Below are 21047 nucleotides of genomic sequence, written 5' to 3'. Positions count from 1 at the left end.
GCGAAAAGTCAATAACGAGCCGGGCCTCGGCCCAATCTTAGACCCATCTTGCCGCTGGACCTAAGCCCACACCGCCCATTTGGGCCTCCGACTTGTAGACCGACTCCGACCAGTTTGGCCCACTAAAGGTAAAGTACTGCCTATTGTGAATTTTTTCCAACCACTGGAAATCTTATTTAAGGGAACAAATGTTGAATAATTTAAATTAATCAATTCATTGTTGGTTTCAAAAACGTGTAATTTTAATATTCACAGACTCGAACCGATGTTTGAATTCATTAGATTTGGAATTTTTCTGTCTGGGCCGATCCTCGGGTCCATACTAGTTTTGCCCCAACCTTCAGCCACACTGTGCTTCGTGTAAATGAACTTTACTTGTCACGTAAAAATTCGGAACTTACGGCAAATATCTCATGGCTAGAATCAAATTGACACTCCAATGGAAATCAATCTCGGCTTGGCTGAGGATATTTCGTTATAGTTATACGCACACAAAACCTATGACAAATGTTTGAATAATTAGTCACTGGCTTCTTAGAAAATTCAAACGCAGAGAAACTTCCCCTTTTGGTTCGTTCGAATGGCTCGATTGGACTCAAAAGATCTCACATATGGTACAGTATGAACTTTTTAAGTCTATAATTGAGACACGTATCCGGGCATTAAAGAATTCAAAGGGAACGTTGCACGTCCGACAATATTGACTCCAAGCTATATGTGAGCGAATATACACACACACACATATATATACAGAATAAGTTCATCATTTATAACTTTATACTAAACGCAGATGACCCAGTTCATTTCTCTTCTAAGAGATTGTTGCAAGCTGCTTGAAACCAGTTTTCAAGATTTGATCATATATTTTAGACAATAACTTCGAACCTGTATGGATAGATGCAGGAAGTACTGCAAGTCGACGCTGTAACCCCGAAGTTCGCTCTGTCGAGGAAAGTACCTGCACCTGAAGTAGGCGGTGGATTATTGGATACTCACTGTTATAATGTGGAATATATTTGAGTAAACCTCTCCTTGACTTGTGAGGAGATCATGCATTATTAATTTATAGTAAAGTCGCACGGTGCCCTATATATATATATATGCGGATACAAAGATCCAAATGCCAAAATATGAGACCGTTGGGATTGATTTATTGCTATTAAAAAATAATATATATGATATTTGGTCGGTTTAGATTTTGGATATTTTGGTTTATTTCATATTAGTTAAGATTAAGAATTATCTTTTAGATTTTATGTTTCCAGATATGCTACTCATCACTTAATTTATAAATAGGCAAGGTGGACTTTGTAATATTGAGTTGTTGAATCTAGTGATTTTTTTTTTGGGTGCAAACGGGCGTGGTAGTCTTATTTCATTCCTTCCTCCGATTCTCAATATATGAAATTCAATAAATACATATATATATATATATATATATATATAAAAGGAAGGTGGATCGAGGCTAAGTGACACCATTATCTCTTACCACCAGCACGGTGGTCTAGTGGTTAAGTATCAAGCGTTCCACTTGAACATCACGAGTTCGAACCTCACTGAGGACGCAGAGCTCGCCACTATGTGGGTGTATTATGGGATGGCGGTGGCCGGCCCATAATGCTTGATCCAGTGGGCCTTGACTTAATTCACTAGTGTGTTGGTGGGGCTGCGGTGACCAAGTTGGGCTAAAGTCTCAGCGAGCTATGGCGAAAGGAACATTCCGTGGTGGTTAGGTTCTCTTAATTGGGGCAGGCACGGCGGGCTAATAACCCAACCTAGCCTTTCACTTATCAAAAAAAGACACCATTATCTCTGATGGTGGACACCCTTATATATAAAATATATATAAATATATAGTGTAACCTTTTTAAATAAATATATTATAAATATATATTGTGAGGAGATCACGCATTATTGTGACCTTTTTAAATATATATATATATATATATATAAATCACTTTAGAAGGTAACCAATACGTATATATAAAATCACATTAGAAGTGTGTATATAATATATATAACGTAACGATGAAGAGAAAGTAAAAGCTAGGTTATTGTTTTAGAACTCTCATCCACTTTGGATTTTTTTTCTTTAGAAAGGAGACCTAAGGCATAATCAATAAAGGGATACGGGTAGTCCCACTAAATATTAAACATGCAATATCTAGGTTAACAAATGAGGACGCGCGCTACATCTTCTTTTGATTACATTTGATTTGTTTTTCAATACTGATGGCATTGACCCAAATGATAGTTGAAGATGAATGATTAGTTTTGGTATTAGGGTGGCGTCAAATCGCCCGCTAATTGAGGTGACAAATGATACCCTGGGGTAGAGAAGAAAATAACATATATGACATGCTATTCGAATAAGCTATAATTGAGATAACAATTGAAAAAGGCGCACACAGCAAGTTCGTTTTTTCCTGCTGGTACCCATGCATACATAACGATTATCATTTTCTTGGTAAGCAAGGATAATATTCATTGATTGGAAACGTTCGTAAGTACAAGAGTAGCCGTCGTGCAAACAGAGAGAATCAAAATTAGACACGAAACCAGAGTGGCTTAGGTCATGAGCACGCGATGGTTATCATATCTAGAAGTCCAAGAGCAGTGCCAAGCATCAAAAAGCGATAAAAGAACAAGAGAGAATTAAATATCCAAAATAATATAGATCTAATCTTCCAAGGTGAAGAGCGAGGATTAGAGACAGCTTCAACTAGCCCGAGAGCATCGCTAGCTTCTTTTAAGTTATACATAGTTCATCGGGCCAACCATAGTCTGCCCTGGCAATGGAAACGACTTGAAGGAGGGCCTTCATGAAGCAAATATTGAATGAGTATTACTCATTCATTTAGATATGTAATATCTAATTAAAATACATGAAAGTAGAAAATTGGTCTAACAATGAATCCATATATTCCTATTTACAAATATTTTAATTTATTCTTATTCATCTAAAATGAAAGAGTAATATTTATTGAATATTTTCATACATATTTTCTCGCTCGCATGAGCTTTCGCGACCAGGCAAGAACGATTGAGCCTCTCCACGCAGCATGCATTGTCTAATTGTTACTCTTCTGTCCCATTACTCAGTATGCTTTTCAAACCTTCTCTCATGTCATGACGGCCGCCCCAATAAAGTTAAATCGCTGCTTCAGTCTTTTCTGTATTTTTATTTAAAAATTAATGGATTCACTGCACCTTATATGATAAAAAGTTAATTAATGTACCGTAATAACATACATATTTTGCTCTATAGTTAAAAAGTTTCAGATTTAATACTCGTTGTGTGATTACTCGTACATATTTATTAACTAATATAATTTTTATTTTATGGTACTATATGAGCCTCACTGGTAACAAAAAAAAAGTTAAGTAATAAATTATATTATCAATAAATAAATAATCAATAATGACTTTGATAAAAGAGAGATGAATTTCTTGTTTTCGAAAAAGAAAACGGAAGAGGCCCCACGAAAATGTTAAAGCCGAACCACTCCTTCGACCTGACTTGACTCGCCTTTATTTTTTCATTGATGAAGAACGCATATAGCTTGGCAACTAGGAGATCATCAAAAACAAACTATACGATAATTACCTGATGGAGGAAGTTTCCCCAAAAAGTGGAAGAATGAATTATTGGAAGGCAATTTTTTGATTCGTTTTTGGTTGGCCTATCTTGTTGGGAAGATCGCGTTTCAAATAAAATCCGTGGCTGAAAATTTTCGGGTTAATTGGCTTGTTACTTGCATTAACAAGTTTTCTAGTGCAAGCATGTATCTATCCATTCTGTAATCGCCTAATAAAAGAGAATTTGTTGATGTTTCTAATTAACTCCCGGCGGCATCATTCATGAAACTAATAAAAACTCTTTCAATTCTTTCGCAAAAAAAGGATCAATCTTACGACTTCCTCTTGAAGCAGTGAACTCATAAAAGCATCGATTCGCAAGGATTGAGAAACCACCTGGGGAAAGTCGTCCCTTTCTTCTTCAGATCACGGCTAGCAGCACATTGCCATGGAAAGCTCCTCCAGAAGCCACAACAAATACTTCGGAGTTTCGACCTTCTTGAACTGGCGATAAAGAATCGTGTCATCAAAGAGGTACAAATTACATACTGTGATACAATTACGAGCACGCGAGTAATTCTTTAACAAGTGATTATTGTCTAATTACTTCTGTGATTAATTACAATTAGTTGCCATAATCAGGAACATTGTTTCTCAGTTTAAGATTTCGTCTTTGAAATGAATTGTGGAAGCTTCTAATGAGCACACATGAAGTACATGCGAACTAACCTTTTTCTTTTTCCTCTTTGATGATCCTTCCTTTTTTCTTTTTGGGAAAATTGAAAATTCTCTCTGCTTTTCAGTTTTTTAATTAATTTGTTTTGCTTTGCTTTTCCCTTTTTTCATTACCATTACCATTTTCTCCGCACCATAAAAACGAAAATCACCATTTTTTCTGCTTGACCGGATGATACATATTTATTACATTTATTATATTATTTCACATGTGCGATGCACGATTCTAAGGTTTAAAAAAATAATTTTTATAATTTATTTATTTTTATTAATGTTAATTGTCAAAAATTACACTAACTTATAACTATAAAATACATTTTAAATTCATACACACAGTTATATAAAACAATTTTTTAAGTAATCAATGTGTATATGAAAATGCAACTAACGCATGGTAATACATCAAATTTAGTACATATATATGATAATGTAAAAGGCAATAATTCTATAAAAAAAAGTTTGTTATAGAAGATTATGAAGTTTAGAGAATTGAAAATAAAAAATTATACATATAAATTAGAAAATTTAATATTTATTCTTTTGTAAGTACTATCTGATCCTTAAATATATGTAAATGAAAATAATATTATGTTCTTTGAAAGATTCATTTTTAGTGGAAAAAGTTTTAAAAACTCTTGAAATATATTTCAAGTGCTTTTATCATTAAGTATACGATAGATATATAGAAACAAATACAAAAATAAATATGCCAAAAATAATGGCATATTCCTCTTGAAAGCCTACAAGTTAATATATATATATATATCCCATCATATATTTGACCATTTGAAAAGTTCTTTTTTTTTTTGAAAAAGAAGAGATTGGAATTAGAATATTATTGTAGAAATTCCTATTTGAGGACATGCGGCTAAAAGAGAATACTCTTTGAAATTCTCCTTTAGTTTAATGTATAGACACGAGTTAGTAACAATACAACGTTGTGCAGTGCGCCCACACATATGTCGGTAATTTTCGTATATAGGCCCCACACTACGTTAGTGTAACTCCATGCAAAAGCTTTAGCCGCCCGCGTCTCCTTTCCTCTCTCGCTCCGCATGAATGCATGCATGCATGGTATTGGTTCGCATGCATAGCATCACACAGTCTGACAGCCATTATGATACTTTGTCACCAATTTTGAGTCAAAGACCACCGTCTTTCCTAATCCTTTCCACTATATTTAGGTGGCCAACACTCATCTCTTCTCCCACACCAATATCCCTAACCTAGCTAGCAAGAACAAAAGCCATAATCTAGCCCCCATCCCACTCTCTCTCTCTCTCTCTCTCTCTCCATCTGCAAATCTCGTCTTTTTTTAATTAGGTCGAAGTCCAAACAAATTTTGTATTTAAAACGACGTACATAGTAATAATTAGCCTGCAAGACAAGTCTTAATTTGTGTTTAATATGAAGAGAAAATGTAGTACGGTGGCAATTTTCGGCAAATTCCCACCCTCTACCTCTTCAGGAACTTCATCAACACCGCCGATTGTTTTCCGCCGCCCTTGCTTCTTCGACTCATTAATGGAGGAGACCATCGAGAACGCCCACATTTTGTTCGCTCAGTGGGACGTGTTGGAGACCCCGATGTTTTGCGATGATGCCTCCGAGGCCCGACAGTACCTCCAGTCAGTGAAGGACCTCCAGGCTGTTATGCAGCGCTTGATCAAGCGGGACACCAACTCGGAGTTGCTACTCCGGCCCCACAATCTGATGCTTACCGCCATTACGAGGCTGGAGAAGGAGTTCCACAGGATACTCTCGTCAAATTTTGGCCACAGTTCCAACCTCGAGCCGTCAGTTTCAGGCGAGTTCTCAGCTAGATAGTGTTTCAGATCAGACCAGAAGCGGAGTGTCATCTGAGGACGAGTTCTCTGGTCTCAGTGATGATCAGGAGTCGGTCACCTCGGTGTCTGGGCGATCTGACTTGGCGAGTTCTGTGGCAGATTTGAAGGCTATTGCAGAGTGCGTGATAGCAGCAGGATACGGAAAAGAGTGCATCCGACTGTATAAATCAGTCGGGGAATCAATCATAGAAGAAGAATTGAATCGTGTGGGTTTATCAGAGATGAAGTCTTCGAAGAAGAAAAAGAAGATGGACCGGGAGGTCTTGGAAAAGAACTTAAAGAGCTGGCTGACCGTAGTGCAAGTGGCGGTGAGATCCATCTTCTGCAGGGAGAGAATTCTCAGCAGCCGAGTCTTCTCCTGCTCCCCGAAGATAGGAAAGTCCTGCTTCTCCGAAATTACGAGGAGCAGCGTGATCCGAGTGTTCCAATTCGAGGAGAATGTGGGAAGGCACCTCAAGAGAGCACCTCCAGAGAAAATATATAGCACGCTTGACACATACGAAGCGATCACCGATCTCTGGACCGAGCTTGAGTTGGCCTTCTCTTCTGATTCGACCTCAGTTGTGCAACCGCACTATGACAGCGCCTTGGTCCAGCTCAGGAAGGCTGTTCGATCAATGCTCACGGGGTTTGAGTCTTTAATCCAGAAGGAGTAGTCCAAGACCAAGGCCCCAGGCGGCGGTGTCTACCCTCTGACTAAGTTTGTCATGAACTACCTCTCCTTCCTCTCCGATTACATCGAGGTGCTCCAAGATATAGTAGTCGACTGGCCTCTGAATGTGAAAGCGCCCCTGCCTGATTGGTCCCTCCCTGCCAGCACGGGGACCAGCGGTCTGGTCTACTCAGCAGCCTCGACTCGACTCGCTTGGCTCATCCTGATCCTGCTGTCCAAGCTCGACACAAAGGCGGAGCTCTTCAAAGGTGACGTAGCTCTATCTTACCTTTTCCTGGCTAACAACCTGCAATGCGTCGTTGTCAAGGTCAGGGATTCGAATCTTAGGTATCTCTTGGGCGAGGAGTGGATAACGAACCACGAGTTGAAAGTGAAGCACTATGCAGCCAACTACGAACGGATCATTGGCCCGCCTTACTCGGCCCATGGCTGCGATTTCAATGGACGAAGCGGGCAATCTGTTCCGGAGCTCCAGTGCAGATTTTGAAGGGACGTACAGGAAGCAGGTCACATGGGTCGTGCCCGACCCAAAGCTCAGAGACCATATTAGGGCCTCACTGGGGGAAAGACTCGGGTCGGTTTATCGAGAACTGCTTCCAAGGTGGGCGGAGTTCGGTGAGGCGGTCGTTAGATTTGCCCCTGACAATATGGACAATTACTTGTCGAAGCTGTTCTGTAGTTCAATCAATTGCCGTTAAGCCAGGTTTCTTTTTTATATGGACATAAATGGTTTTGTCGGGTGGTCAATCATGGGACACGTGTAAGATTTATAGTACATCATTCCTTTGTAATAGGAATAGGAAGAGGAATTCATGGATTTTTTTTTTTGAATGAAATGCAATGTAGCAGCATATTCTTTTATTTTTATTTTTTTATAAATAAGATGCATTCATTCCAAACAGTTCACCTGAGTCAAGTACAATCATACGAGGGGATACAATCCCAATAACATCTCAAAACAAAGTATGAGTTAAACAAGGAGGAGGAGAGTCTGGAAGAGATAAAGAACTGTTGCAGAAATGCATGTTTTATGTTTTTACAGCGTCAGAGTTTATCTTGTTGTTAGTCAAGTTTCGTTTGATCGATTATCACTTTCTAGTTTGTTCCTTATTTTAAGGAAATGGTGGTTTAGTGGGTAGTTTGTCGTAAAGCCTTATATAAGGCAATCCTGGTTTGACAGGTGCAGGTGGCCTAGTCTGTGACCAGAATGGCATTTGGTTAGGGGGCTTCGCGCAAGATATAGGGATTGCCACTTCCATCTTTGCGGAACTTTGGGAAGTAAGACGGAACTCGAGTTAGTGTGGGATTTGGAAGCCAGGAAGGTAGTTCTTGAAATTGATTCTGAGGTTGTCGATTCCCTCCTTCATTCGAATAGGGAGCAGGGTGGCGCCAATGATGCCATCGTTAGAGACATTCGAGCTTTACTTCATCGGAATTGGACAGTCTTGGTTGAGCATGTTTATAGGGAAGATAATAAATATACGGATTAGTTAGCCAACTATGCGTTGACACTCCCTATTGGAGTGTATAGACTAAATGCATTTGGGTCTTGGCCCCGTACTTTTGCAAAAAAAAAAAAAGGCAGGTTTTCTTTTCAGTCTTGAGTGTATTCTTTGTTTCAGTTTTTTGCCCTCTGCTCTACTTGCAACAAGAACATTGTTGATCACTGCTCACCTAGATCAAAATGTCTATGCAATGGTTAGCTTATCAGAATACATGCTTCGGGATGTCTTGATCAAACCTGTGGCATAGTGTCCTGCAATTGTCAACCCGAGGGATCAAATAGACGTTCGGCATATCATCTCCCAAAATCCAATCGAAAGGTAACTTAGCATCAAACTAAACAATAAGATGTTGAATTCTAACAACTTGTTTGTATGAGGGGAGGAGAAAGATCTACAGCAAGTAATAATCCATGTCTAGGGACACTCGAGGTGAGTCCTGGATTCATTATGAGATCACCCATTCACCGACCCGTGGGGTCTCTGAACAACCACTGGCACCTCCTTTCCGGGATCCCCTTGGAGGATCCATATTAGTAGCATTCTCGTATACTCACCAAAAAAGAGTGAAGAACTCGCGGGGAAAAATGCAGTAGACTCTTTTGCTTTTCGGGTCTGAGCCTTGCTCATACATTGGCCCAAACATGTATTGGGCCCATTACAATGAGCCCAATCTATTCACTAAGTTCCCCTCATGAAGAAGTGGGCCAACATGAAAATTTGGGCCCCACATTCGTGTGGTCCTGGCTAGCAACCTCAGCATTTTCATGCATGGATTGCATGTGCGAGTTTCACATGGTTGATCGACAGGATTTCCAACTTCGATCATTTCCTGAATTATGAGACATACAGGTACATTCCCGTGAAGCATGCGATGGCACGAGATGAGTTATCATTATTGTACATCGACAATAATGATAACTGTATCTTGTTAATTGTCTGGTGCAGTATGCCTGGTGTCTCTCTCTCCCCCCCCCCCCCCCCCCCCCCCCCCCCCCCCCCCCATTTAGATGTCCAATATGTACATTGGTTTGCTCACCGTTTACTGAAATGACGAGAACAATACAGCTAGGAGAAATTACATTAATGTCGCCGAAATCCATCTCATGTTAGTCTTGAGATTTCGTTAGTCTCCCAATTTTCCCTTCTAGTAGTGGATCTTCAAGGTCTGGTAACGAACTTATAGATAATAACAGGCTCCAATATTTCCCTGTAGGATTACGAGTGTCGAGAGGAGGAAACAAATATTAACAAATAATGCTATACAATGTAGATTCCATAATAATCTCCTTTGTTTTTATTTGGGATGGGGTGTTTTCTAACTCGAATTTTAATTGTCTGGATAAGGATGCGATGTCTTATCTCAATTTAACGACAATTTTTCGGTATTATCATCTTTGAGCAAACCGGGTCGGTTATTAGCTTCAATGATTCAAACCTTCGGGGATTTTGGAATGGTGAGATCTTGTGAATATATAAATGATAAAGTTTTGGGTAAAAGACATAAACCTCCCTTGAGGTTTATGCAAAAACCACAAGACTCCATTTTTCAATCAAAATGCCCACTTCCCCCATTTGATTTGGTTGATTAACGGAATTGAAAAGGAGGGGACGGAAACTTCTTTTTGTTTTTTAACTAAAAGAAATGGAACTTAACTATAGTAATATTTGTTGAGTAAAAAAAAAAAACCATGGTAAGATTTTTTGGGAAAAAATCACCGTCTTCTCTTCTTCATTCCAAGCTGCGTTCAGTCTCACAACTCGATGAAGACCAGATTTCTCCACATTTCTTCGATCAAGACCTAGATTTCTCTGTATCTTTTCTTGATCTTCTCCTATCTTCCATCGGCAATCTCTTGATTTCTCCTCACCGACAACACAGCAAGCCTCTTCCCCACTCACCGACGACGGCAACTTCTCCTCTCCGACCACTTTACAACAACAAGTTGTTCTTGTTCCCTCTCGATTTCTCGTGAAAGAGGTCACCTTTGACATCAAGATATGAAAACTTTTGTACTCCCCAATTGAGTTTCTTCATCTCTCAGTCTACATTACAACAAGACCTGAAATAGATGCGGTTTTGTTTATTGCAAGACAAAATGGGGGATAATAGACTAGTTTATTACATTGTGGTTTCTAAGCATGATGAATTGTTGTCAAACCGAAGTCATTCAATTCCTTTACCTTTTACCTTTTTATTTTGGTGAGAATCAGAATGTGCTCTGCTCGATGGTGTGAATGCAGTTGGCGATCTTGAAGAGGAGAAATCGAGTCTATGTGTAGAGAAATCTTACCATGGCTTTTTTTGACTCAACAAATATTACTATAGTTAACATTCATTTCTTTTACTTAAAAAAAAATAAATTCCATCCCCTCCTTTTCAGCTCCGTTAGTCAACTAAGTCAAATGGGGAAAAGTGGACATTTTGATTGAAAAATGGAGTTTTGTGGTTTTGGCATAAACCTCAAGGGAGGTTTATGTCTTTTACCCTAAATTACGTAAGAGTCAGAGCTAGTTGGTTACACAGATCCTGCAGGCCCACAATACAAACACACCACGAGGATGCAATGAATAATGTGAGCTGCGAATGGCAATATATATTTTGAATTGAGGGCCCATATGAACATATTTTGGGTCATTATATATTGAATGCCATGTCTGACCTGCAAGGGTCAACTTGCCGATATTAGTACAGCGGGGTTAATTTCTAATCGTAACACATATCCGAGGTACGTGGTTTGACGATGAAGACAGCCTCCTCCTCCTCTTCTTCTTGCATCATCCGCCACTGATCTTTTGTGACGTAGAGAAGTTGTTATGATCCAATACTATAGGCGAGCTGGTCAATGGTCTCTCGGCCAGGCTCCAGGGATGGATCTAAGAGTTTTATCCAAGGGGATAAAGTTTAAAGGGACTCTGTATAGCGGAGTTAGACAACATGAGAGTTAGTTAGCCAACTTGAGATTTGAATTTAAATGCAGCGTAAGAACCTGCGCATATGTTATAATCTTGTATCTTTTTTTTCTGAGACATTGATCGTGCACATACGCAGGACAAACTAATTGAGAGCTGGCAAGCTTGCGATCGATCAGAACACGGACAAAATCCATCTTATTTATTCTTTCTCACCAAACTCATTGCGGCTAGCATTAATATTCACGCAATATTGCACCAAGTCTTTGTTCATTAATTAATTTTGTACGTTTGGTCATTTTCATCACTTTCTACCGTACTTCTTCAAACCCCTATGGCTTGTCACATTTTTATGTGTTTTTTTCGATGTGTATCGTGATATTTAAAAATTCAATGAATCTTAATTAATCTAGTTCCAGTCGGATCGACTTACTGAGGAGATAAAGCTCTTTGAGTCTGGATTTTCTCCATTCACGAGACTCAAACTCGAGACTTTACTTAAAAGAAATAAATGTCGAAACGCTTGAACCAATCAATGTCGATTATTTTTATGCGTTTTTAATTTGTGTAGTCCACCGAAAAGAAAAGTCTTACATGTATATATATAATAATAATAATAAATCTTCGACACCCAATGAGAGATGGTCGAATTTCAGGTTGTCGGCTTATTTTAAAACAAATTAATAAATGGAGATGAAAGGTTTCTTAATTGCATCTGAATTTTCTTTTTTTCTTTTACAGTTGTAAGTCTCGAGTTTGAGTATTGTGAATGAAAAAAATTTATACTGTGAGAGTTTTATCCCTTAGTGGATCAACCGGGCTCGATTAGATTAGTTGAGACCCAATTAAATTTCAAATACCAAAATTCACATTTAAAAATTATAAGTCCTAAAAAAAATCCTCTAAGTCATCGAATTTTTTGTTGTTACTTCTTTTTTAGATGTGCATATGAAGTATATTTTTACAATTCAAGAACAATTAACTTTTTTTTCCTTATAGTTAAAATAAAATGATTTTATCTACCAAGAAAAAGATAAAATTATTTTTACTTTGCCCTACTATCATGGATAACTTGTATAGTATTAACTAACGTTGGTTGGTTTAGGTAGCTCGATATCTATTTTTCTTCAATCATGTCTCAAGTTTAAACCTTATAAATGAAAAAAATTTACAATTGAAAATATTTTACCCCTTAGTAGGCCAACTTGACTCGATCTGAATTAGAACTCATTGAATTTTCAAATACCAAAGTACACACGAAAAAACTTGTTTAGCATTAATCATAATAGGAAGAAAAGGTCATTTACTTACTTTTTTTTTCCCTCTCTTTTAGCCACAAGAAAAGGTTTTAGAGTACATAAATCTTGATCCTTGAACTACATAATCACAAGTTGGAAACAACATCAAATAAAATAATACTGCAAATTCCGTTATTTCTTGGTGTGCACCATGGTATCCGAAAGAAAAATCTAAATATAAATAATATGTACATATTGAGCATTAAACTTATAGTATCTAAATATATATTTTTCTGTCCACCAATATATATATATATATATATATTTCAATTTCAAAGTCTGATAAATAGTTAATTAAGTTTTTTCCTTATGCATCCAAGGTTGTCAATGCATGGAGTATAACATCCTCTCTCTCGTGGACTTGTCGGACAATAAATCAATTGCAGCTGGAAGTAAAAAAAAAAAAAATCCAATTGGGGAAGTAGCTAGAAGACATATTTTGCTTCTATAACCAACTCTTCTTAGACCCATACTTTTCCATTTTCGTTGGGTTTCATGTTCAACTTATTTAATTCTAACACTTAACCAAAGAAAATTTCCAGTATATTCCACTATTAATTTTTTTTTCATAAAAAATTCACAGACCTAATACAATGAATTCTCATTATTAACTTTTTTTATAAAAAAATCATGAGAGATTTGCTTTCGCAATTTCAGAATATCTAATTTTAAAAGTTATTCCCCTCCTAACAGATGTCATTCCCGTTATTGATTTGATCAGGGGATTATGCATAGCAAGGAATTTGACATATACATGATGTGTTCATTTTCTCTGGATTTCAGCCTTCTTGCTCTATTTGGCTAAGCCTCACGAATGAGAAAGTCTTGTATGTAGTGGAGAGTAACAATATCATAAGTCAATAAGGATTTATTATTTTGATTTTTAATATATAAATATATAAATAAATAAATAAATTCATTGTTGACAAAAATAATTAATTATTACAAAAACAATATTTTCTATGTGTATTGTGACATAATCCTATGTGGTATTTCCGTTGCGCACAAGACCTTCTTCTTACGCACGTGGTCATATACGGCATGCATTTGATATAACAGCAATATAATAATTCTTCAAATATATCTATATATCTTGTATCAAATTTCATTTCATCAACCACCCTGTCCTCCCTCTTAATTAAATGCGGGCGGGCGCGCGCTATCGGTAAGCAGCTACCTGTAAACTATAATGATCACCTTCCCCAGTCTCTCCCATTAAACGACCCACTTGAACCGGAATCCTAAGCAAAGTCCGCTATTTTTCGTGGAAGACAAGCTAAGATTATCTTATTCTGGTCAATTATTCGAGGAAGACTTGCCTTTTGGTCAGTGCCTAGGGGTGCCATTCTTGTTGTACACTACGGCTTGGCATTTGTTTCCCTTAAGCAAAGTCTGTTTTTTTTCGTCGAAGACAAAATCTGTGTATATAGATTCTTTGATTGCTTGCTCTCACAGTCACTAATGGCTTGTTTGGTTTTATAGTAGAATTTTAAAATCCTACTTTAACTTAATTCTACCCATAATAAAACAAAATAACTTATACAAAATCAAAGGGTAGATCCCATTTATACCACTCTTTTTTCACAACAAAACAAAATAATTCATATAAAGTCAAAGGGTAGTCTCCATTTATTCCACTCTTTTTCAAAATTAAAATCTGATTTTAAAATTCGACTTTGAAACCAAATACAGTATAAATGTGTTTTTGATCTGTCTGTAAGCTTGAGTAGAGAGATCAATTGCTGAGAGAGTTGCACGGTAATCTTTCTCGACAAAATTCGAAAAGATTATTGGCGCGAGGGGTCCCGGCTTGTTGATGCCCGGTTTTCTGTAGGATCCCAAAAAGCGAATCAGTTGGCTGGTACCCTCAGCGACTATACACAGTACTAGCTTGCTTGTAGATTATATATCTTGCCAAGTTGGCTCATCTCTCTTCCCATACGCCTGTCATTTCCCATTTCAAAAGTTATACAACTGCTCTCATCTTCTTTTCTTTTGCCCCCCAATATATTCATGGATCTTCTCATGATATTTTACTCTCTCGCTATATTCTACCTCGTTTTCTTGGTGTGGAAGATATTTGATGATCGGAGAGACGGGGAGTGCTATATCCTAGACTACCAGTGCTACAAGCCAAGCGATGACCGAATGCTCAACACCAAGCAGTCGGGGGAGATCGTGTTTAGGAACACGAATCTTGGGCTCCTGGAGTACAAGTTCCTCTTGAAAGCTATCGTGAGCTCAGGCATTGGGGAGCAGACTTACGGCCCAAGGGTCATCTTCGAGGAAAGGGAGGACAGCCCGGCTCTCGAGGACGGGATCTTAGAGATGGAGGAATTCTTCTACGATAGCATTGGGAAGCTCCTAGATCGCTCCTGTGTTTCGCCTTCGGAGATTGATGTGCTCGTGGTCAACGTGTCCATGCTCGCCTCGGTCCCTTCACTCTCTTCTAGGATTATTAATCACTATAAATTAAGAGACGACATCAAGGTGTTCAATCTTAGTGGAATGGGGTGTAGTGCAAGTCTTATTTCGGTTGATGTAGCGCGGAACATTTTTAAATCCTACAAAAATGTGCATGCACTCGTTGTGACCTCCGAGTCTTTAAGTCCGAACTGGTATTCCGGCAATGACAAGTCGATGATCCTTGCAAACTGCCTTTTCCGGACGGGTGGATGCGCCATGCTCCTGACCAACAAGAGGACCTTGAAGGACCGTGCCTTGTTCAAGTTGAAGTGCCTCGTGAGGACCCACCATGGCGCAAGGGATGAATCGTATGGATGCTGCATACAGATGGAGGATGACCAGGGACGGCCCGGGTTCTACTTGGGCAAGATCCTCCCAAAGGCTGCCACTCAAGCTTTCATTGACAATCTCAGGGAAATAGCACCGATGATATTGCCCGTGTCGGAGCTGCTCCGCTATGGGATCCTATCAATGATCCGAAAGATGAGAAGCGGCTCCGCGAAGGTGGAAGCTCCGAAGCCCATGATCAACTTCCAGACGGGGGTCGACCACTTCTGCATCCACACTGGTGGGAAAGCTGTGATCGATGGGATCGGACTGAATCTCAAGCTGAACGAGTATGACCTGGAGCCTGCAAGGATGACGCTCCACCGTTTTGGGAACACGTCGGCGAGCAGCCTTTGGTACGTGCTTGCTTACATGGAAGCAAAGAGGAGGTTAAAGAAAGGTGACAAGGTGCTGATGATAAGCTTTGGGGCAGGGTTTAAGTGCAACAGTTGCCTGTGGGAGGTGGTAAGGGACTTGGGAAGTGGGAATGTGTGGGAAGATTGCATCGACGGCTACCCGCCTAAAACCCTAGTCAATCCTTTCATGGAGAAGTATGGTTGGATCAACCTGCAATGATCCGAGCTTCGTATTCAGCGATCATAATATATCAAATATGTCTTCTCGGATCCAATGATATATGACGATCTCAGGTTCAGCAGTGACCCGTCATAGTCACACAGAAGGATATACAAGTTCCCTTAATTTCAATGTGGCATTGTTCTTATATTCAGGGAATTTATCCATCATATTGTCACTAGATTTGGCTAATGTTACTGATGCAATTTCAGCTGTATCGCTATAAGTTCTTTTCCCCAAAGATATATTAATTATTGCGTCTATTTATGGAAGTTCACGAGCTAATAAGGTATACTTAATTGTTCTCTACGTGCATATATATATATATAATGCTTAATTATAGAAATGCCTACATTTATAAAAAAGAATGTCTCCCAACGCTGGGTTGTGCTTCAAATATCTATTCTTCTTTTCTTGTACTAACAAATTTTATATTCTCGTATTTTATGAGATCTTTATCGATAACGTTATTTTGTCAACTTAATCTATATTGTTAAGTTGATATAATAAATTTTTCGTTGCATGTAAACGAAAAAAAATTCATTATTGCCCGATTTATTAGATAGAATAGAACATTATATTGGAGAATAAACTATCCGTACCCGATTTCAAATAATATTTTTACATTTTTAATCAGCCTATGATTAAGATATAAAGAGGTACGTACACGTATATTATAACTAAAACATCACATATATTGTTCGCCGAAGAAAAAAACATGACATATATCATCAAAAGATTTCATATTTTTCTGAATTTTAGTCAAGTTGTGGACAAATTGCTTTAGTTAAAGAATAAGACAATTATTAAGTAATCAAAGAGGGCATTGTGCAGTAGCGCTTGGTAAGTAAGAGGTCCCGGGTTTGATACTAATTTTGAATTATCAATGCCGTTTTATTAGTTATTAAAATTTTTATTATATTCATTAGGTCTTTTTTATAATCGAAAAAAAACGATTATTAAGTAATGAAAGAGATAGGGAGGCAAATGTGGTTTTAACGTTGAAAATGGTTGGGTTTAGCGACCTCAATTTAGTGGTGGTCCTCATTAATCTAAAGATGAAGAATATGGAAAATGAGCAAACAGATAAAAGGAATCTTTTTCTTATTTTTTTACTTTGATATCTAAAAGTCCAATTAGGCCCCGACTAATCAAGTTGAATCGGGTCAGTCCACTAAGGGGTAAAGTCCTCACAGCGTGAATTTTCTCTATTTACAAGACTCGAACTCGAAATCTTATTTAATGGGAACAAGTGTCGAACCGCTTGAACGAACCCATTTTGTAAAGTAGTTGAAATACACATATTTGCATGCATAATTTATTTTTATCTCCGATAAGAATTTTTTATTTGAAATTGATAAATATGTTTTCTATAATCTACTTTGAGAAGTCAATATAGAGACGGATGAAAATTATAAATCTAATAAATGAAAGGATTCCCTCTGGTTTTTTTTTTTAACTATAAGAAAAGTTCATGGGATCAATAAATGAAAAATTCTCCTTTTTTTATTGTTAAAATAAATTATCTTTTTCTGCGAAAGATACACATTTTTAGTACTCTCTTTGGACTTTGAATAAACAGATGAATTAAGTCCTTTTATTTTCGGTTGCTGATTGAAAATCTTTTCTTTTTTAATAAGTATTGAGATCCATTCATTAGCGAACAAAAAACATATACAAAATACACTTATCCAGGTACAAACCAGTTAACTAATTAAACAATTGGAGTAAGTATTGGGGAAAAAAAATCAAAACTCCTAGCAGCAAGCGAGTTTACTAGTTTTGCTTCCACATTTGGAATGTACCAGACTCGTAACTTCACAAGCTGCAAAATCAGTTGTAAATAAGTTGAAACTGCTGTGGCCTTCTTCTAAAAAACACGACTATATATTCCTCTCCTTCCGCACTTGATAAACATAGCATGTCCATAAAAAACGAAGCACGACAGAGTCAGATCTCTTTCCTTTGAAAAGACTAACCCAGGCAAGCTCAATATATATAAACCAGCTACGTACATCCCTCCTAACACCCATTTTTACTCAATAAACTCTTCCACAGAACCTTCGTAACGGGACAAGTAAAAAATAAGTGATCCCTTGTTTCTAGATCCTGTCCACAAAATTTACATTCAGGAAAAGTCCATTTTTTTTCCCTATCGATGAATGAAAGTCCCTTTAATCTTTTGCTGTTATAGTTTCTTTCCCGAATTGTGTTAGGCAATGAGATTTGGGTAACAACCAGAATTAGATACTGCTATATGTATGGGGCATCATATATATACATATATAGGCAAAAACACTCAGAATCACCTCATGCGTGGGATCCTTGTAATCCAACAAATTACCATTAAATTGGTGCATAGCATGTAATGCTCAGTTCAGACGAGTAATATTAATGGCCAGCTTAGAGTATATCTGCATATGTGGAAGTCTGAATTTCTGGTTATACTTATAAATGATATGCAATGCGTACCGTAGTGTTAACTGATTTGGATCGAGCAAGACAGCTAATTAATTATTTGCAAGCTTGCGGATCCATTGTATTTACATGCATGCATGGCGGCAACACAGATATGGTGTGGATATATAGGACCGGCACAGCCCTGTAACATGGAGCTCTTTAACCCTTACAAATGCAACGCTGTAAATGCAACTACCAGCTGCTGCTGATGAGGCAGAGAATGGGTCAAAGGCTAGCTAGGCTGCCTATCTCCGGGTGTATAGCATTTATATCCCTTTCTTTCCTTTTCTTCGAGCACAGCACAGTTCACGAGTGCGTATATGTGCAACAACAGAAAGGAAAGGGCAAAGAATATCGATAGTACATTTTTAGAGTTCAATGATGATCACACACCATTATTGATGACCTATAACCTATATACGGATACAAGTTGAATGTTCCCAAAAGTTTGGTCATCTTGTAAAAATAAATGCTTATTTTATTTGCTTAGAGAACGCACAACCAAAAAATAAATGGTCGCGATTCTCTTCAGCAGAAATACGAAGAACACAAGTTTCATCAATTCCAATCTTCCATGAAGAGAGTCTGTCTATCTAGAGTCTGCAACCTGTTATGAATAGCCAGCCATGAAATGAAGCTGTACCTTGGTATGCTTGGATAAAACCACACCAGCCTGTGCCAATTAACCTCTGGGCCCTTCTCTCTGATTGTGTCCCAAGCACTAGAGACTGTGAACATATTCTTCTTATCTGCTATCCATAGGATCATATCATCTCTATCAGGACAAATATTGATAGTAAAAATCGCTTCCTGAATATGCTGCATACCTAGAAGTCTACATCTCCCCCTGCCTAAGTAACTAGTAGCAGTGACTTCACCAACTTCAGCATTCATTGTAATACCAGTGCGGATCAGCTGACCATAGCTTAAGCCTTTAATGAGAGGGCTGAACTGATGCCAATTATCGAACCAAAAGAAAGTGCTTGCTCCATCACCAATGACATGCCTCAGATAAGAATAAGCTAGATTTATTATCTTCAATTTTTCTCCAAGCATATGAACTAAAACCTGGAACAGAAAGAGACCAGAAGCTTCTATCCTTTATGTTAAACTTGATGCATGTATGTTTAGTCTGTAAATACACATCTTTCATGTTTTACATGAGCGTATATATATATATATATATGGAGGATTGGTGTAAATTCATGCATTATTAATTAGTTATTAGTATACGGAGCAGCACCATCAACTGAAAGCAGCAATCCAGGTAAAAAGAAGTTAAGAGCCGGTTCTTTATTTATTTATTTATTTGCTGAGATAAGAACCAGAAGTTCGATAATGCAATAATCTCACATCTCTATATCTCGATTGTGAGGGGGCACTGGGCTGCGGAGTTTGATCAGCCCGCCAAAATTTAATCTGTTCGGGCTAACCAATTATATATACATTCTTTTTTACATAAATTTATGTATAGGAGAGCTGAAGCCGCCGAAGTGGACAATGTAATGTACACTCCCCCTCATCCAAACTACTTTTGTATTATACGTAATTGCGTCCGTTTTATTGCTCATCGCCTCTCTGTCAGTGAGAGTGCTTGTCACTCGGCCAAGTTGGGCGACTTGCTTTGTGGCCCAGTCCACCTTCAATTCTGCACTTATTTTGAACAATGAATTGCTTTTGCATCCGCAACATAAGTACTTCAAACTCTCGCCATTTCTTTCGCGGCTCAAAAATATGTAAGCCATTTTGATCAGGACATCTCTTGAGAATCGGCGGAAATTAGATACATAATCGATCTTCACCATCCAACTATAAAGCTGTGATATAATTCCATGTGGATCTACGTGGCAGTACTATTTCTTTTTTCCTTTTTATTTTTTATTTTTGTATGCACCAACTATAATTCATACGTCAAATAGATTCCAACTAAATTCAGGATCGAATCGGATCAATCCATTAAGTAATGGGTAAAATTCTCTAGCTTGGATTTCTCCATTACAATAATAGAACCTGATAACTTTTAAAGGGAATAAGTGTCGAACTACTTAAATCAACTCAAATTATATTGCACTTTTCTTATCAATAAAGCTAGCTAGTTTAGTAAGTCGTGATGTATTATATATTTGGGTAGATTGCTTCAATATAATAATTATTCATTTAATTTTCTGCGATACAAGGGATCGATTTTATTATAGTTCAACATATATATATATATATATATATATATATATATATTCGTAATTCAGTCTCTTGGAGAATCAAGAAAGCAGAGAACCTGAGATGTCTACAGCTCGATCGCGCCAGAGTACTCATACGATTCAAATCTGCCAAAGATTATCGGTTCTTGCTAAAAGTAGTCAATTCTACAGGCTGGAGGACAATGCACGCATGTGATGCTTCTGCCCCCGCCCGAACAGCTGAAAGTAATCAATATAGCTTCCATTGTTCAGCCGACAATGAACACCTCTATGTATGGCAGCAACAGCCATTGAAATCATATTTGATTAGGGGTCCATTTGATTTATTACACTCCTTCAATTTAATTCTAGATCCCCGCCAATGGATGAGCTTGAGCCTTTGAGGATACCATCCAATACAATTAGCTCTATCCTATATATATATATATATATATCCACAAATTCTTTTTGTATACTTTTTCTTCTTATTGCAA

The 21047-nt window shown here is 37.8% G+C and overlaps 3 protein-coding genes across 3 annotated transcripts; 2 read left to right on the top strand and 1 right to left on the bottom strand.

Moving 5' to 3' along the window:
* Positions 1-5532: 5532 nt before the first annotated feature.
* On the top strand, positions 5533-7635 carry LOC116212321 (exocyst complex component EXO70H1-like). The gene is made up of 3 exons (XM_031546872.1): positions 5533-6140; positions 6199-6769; positions 6818-7635. Exons 1-3 carry the CDS (start codon positions 5722-5724, stop codon positions 7319-7321), a joined length of 1494 nt encoding a protein of 497 aa, XP_031402732.1. The 5' UTR covers positions 5533-5721; the 3' UTR covers positions 7322-7635.
* Positions 7636-14339: 6704 nt separating this feature from the next.
* LOC116210093 (3-ketoacyl-CoA synthase 12-like) lies at positions 14340-16188 on the top strand. Its single transcript, XM_031543904.1, has one exon. The coding sequence runs from the start codon at positions 14561-14563 to the stop codon at positions 15914-15916; it is 1356 nt and encodes a 451-aa protein (XP_031399764.1). The 5' UTR covers positions 14340-14560; the 3' UTR covers positions 15917-16188.
* A 2746-nt stretch (positions 16189-18934) lies between these two features.
* On the bottom strand, positions 18935-20090 carry LOC116212320. Its single transcript, XM_031546871.1, has 2 exons — positions 20082-20090; positions 18935-19444 (listed from the first exon to the last, which is right to left on the bottom strand). The coding sequence occupies exons 1-2, from the start codon at positions 20088-20090 to the stop codon at positions 18935-18937; spliced, it is 519 nt and encodes a 172-aa protein (XP_031402731.1).
* Positions 20091-21047: the final 957 nt, after the last annotated feature.

The sequence above is a fragment of the Punica granatum genome, chromosome 6 (assembly GCF_007655135.1).
Source record: "Punica granatum isolate Tunisia-2019 chromosome 6, ASM765513v2, whole genome shotgun sequence".
NCBI classification, from domain to species: domain Eukaryota; kingdom Viridiplantae; phylum Streptophyta; class Magnoliopsida; order Myrtales; family Lythraceae; genus Punica; species Punica granatum.
Note: the sequence above shows the minus strand (reverse complement) of the source record. Positions and strands in the feature narration are given on the sequence as shown.

Excerpts from the sequence above, each read along its gene's own strand:
- LOC116212321 (XM_031546872.1), top strand. The coding sequence starts at position 5,722 with ATGAAGAGAAAATGTAGTACGGTGGCAATTTTCGGCAAATTCCCACCC. Across the intron at positions 6,141-6,198 it reads GGCGAGTTCTCAGCTAGATA|TGATGATCAGGAGTCGGTCA; the intron begins GTGTTTCAGATC and ends CTCTGGTCTCAG. Across the intron at positions 6,770-6,817 it reads TGGTCCAGCTCAGGAAGGCT|TCCAAGACCAAGGCCCCAGG; the intron begins GTTCGATCAATG and ends CAGAAGGAGTAG.
- LOC116210093 (XM_031543904.1), top strand. The coding sequence starts at position 14,561 with ATGGATCTTCTCATGATATTTTACTCTCTCGCTATATTCTACCTCGTT.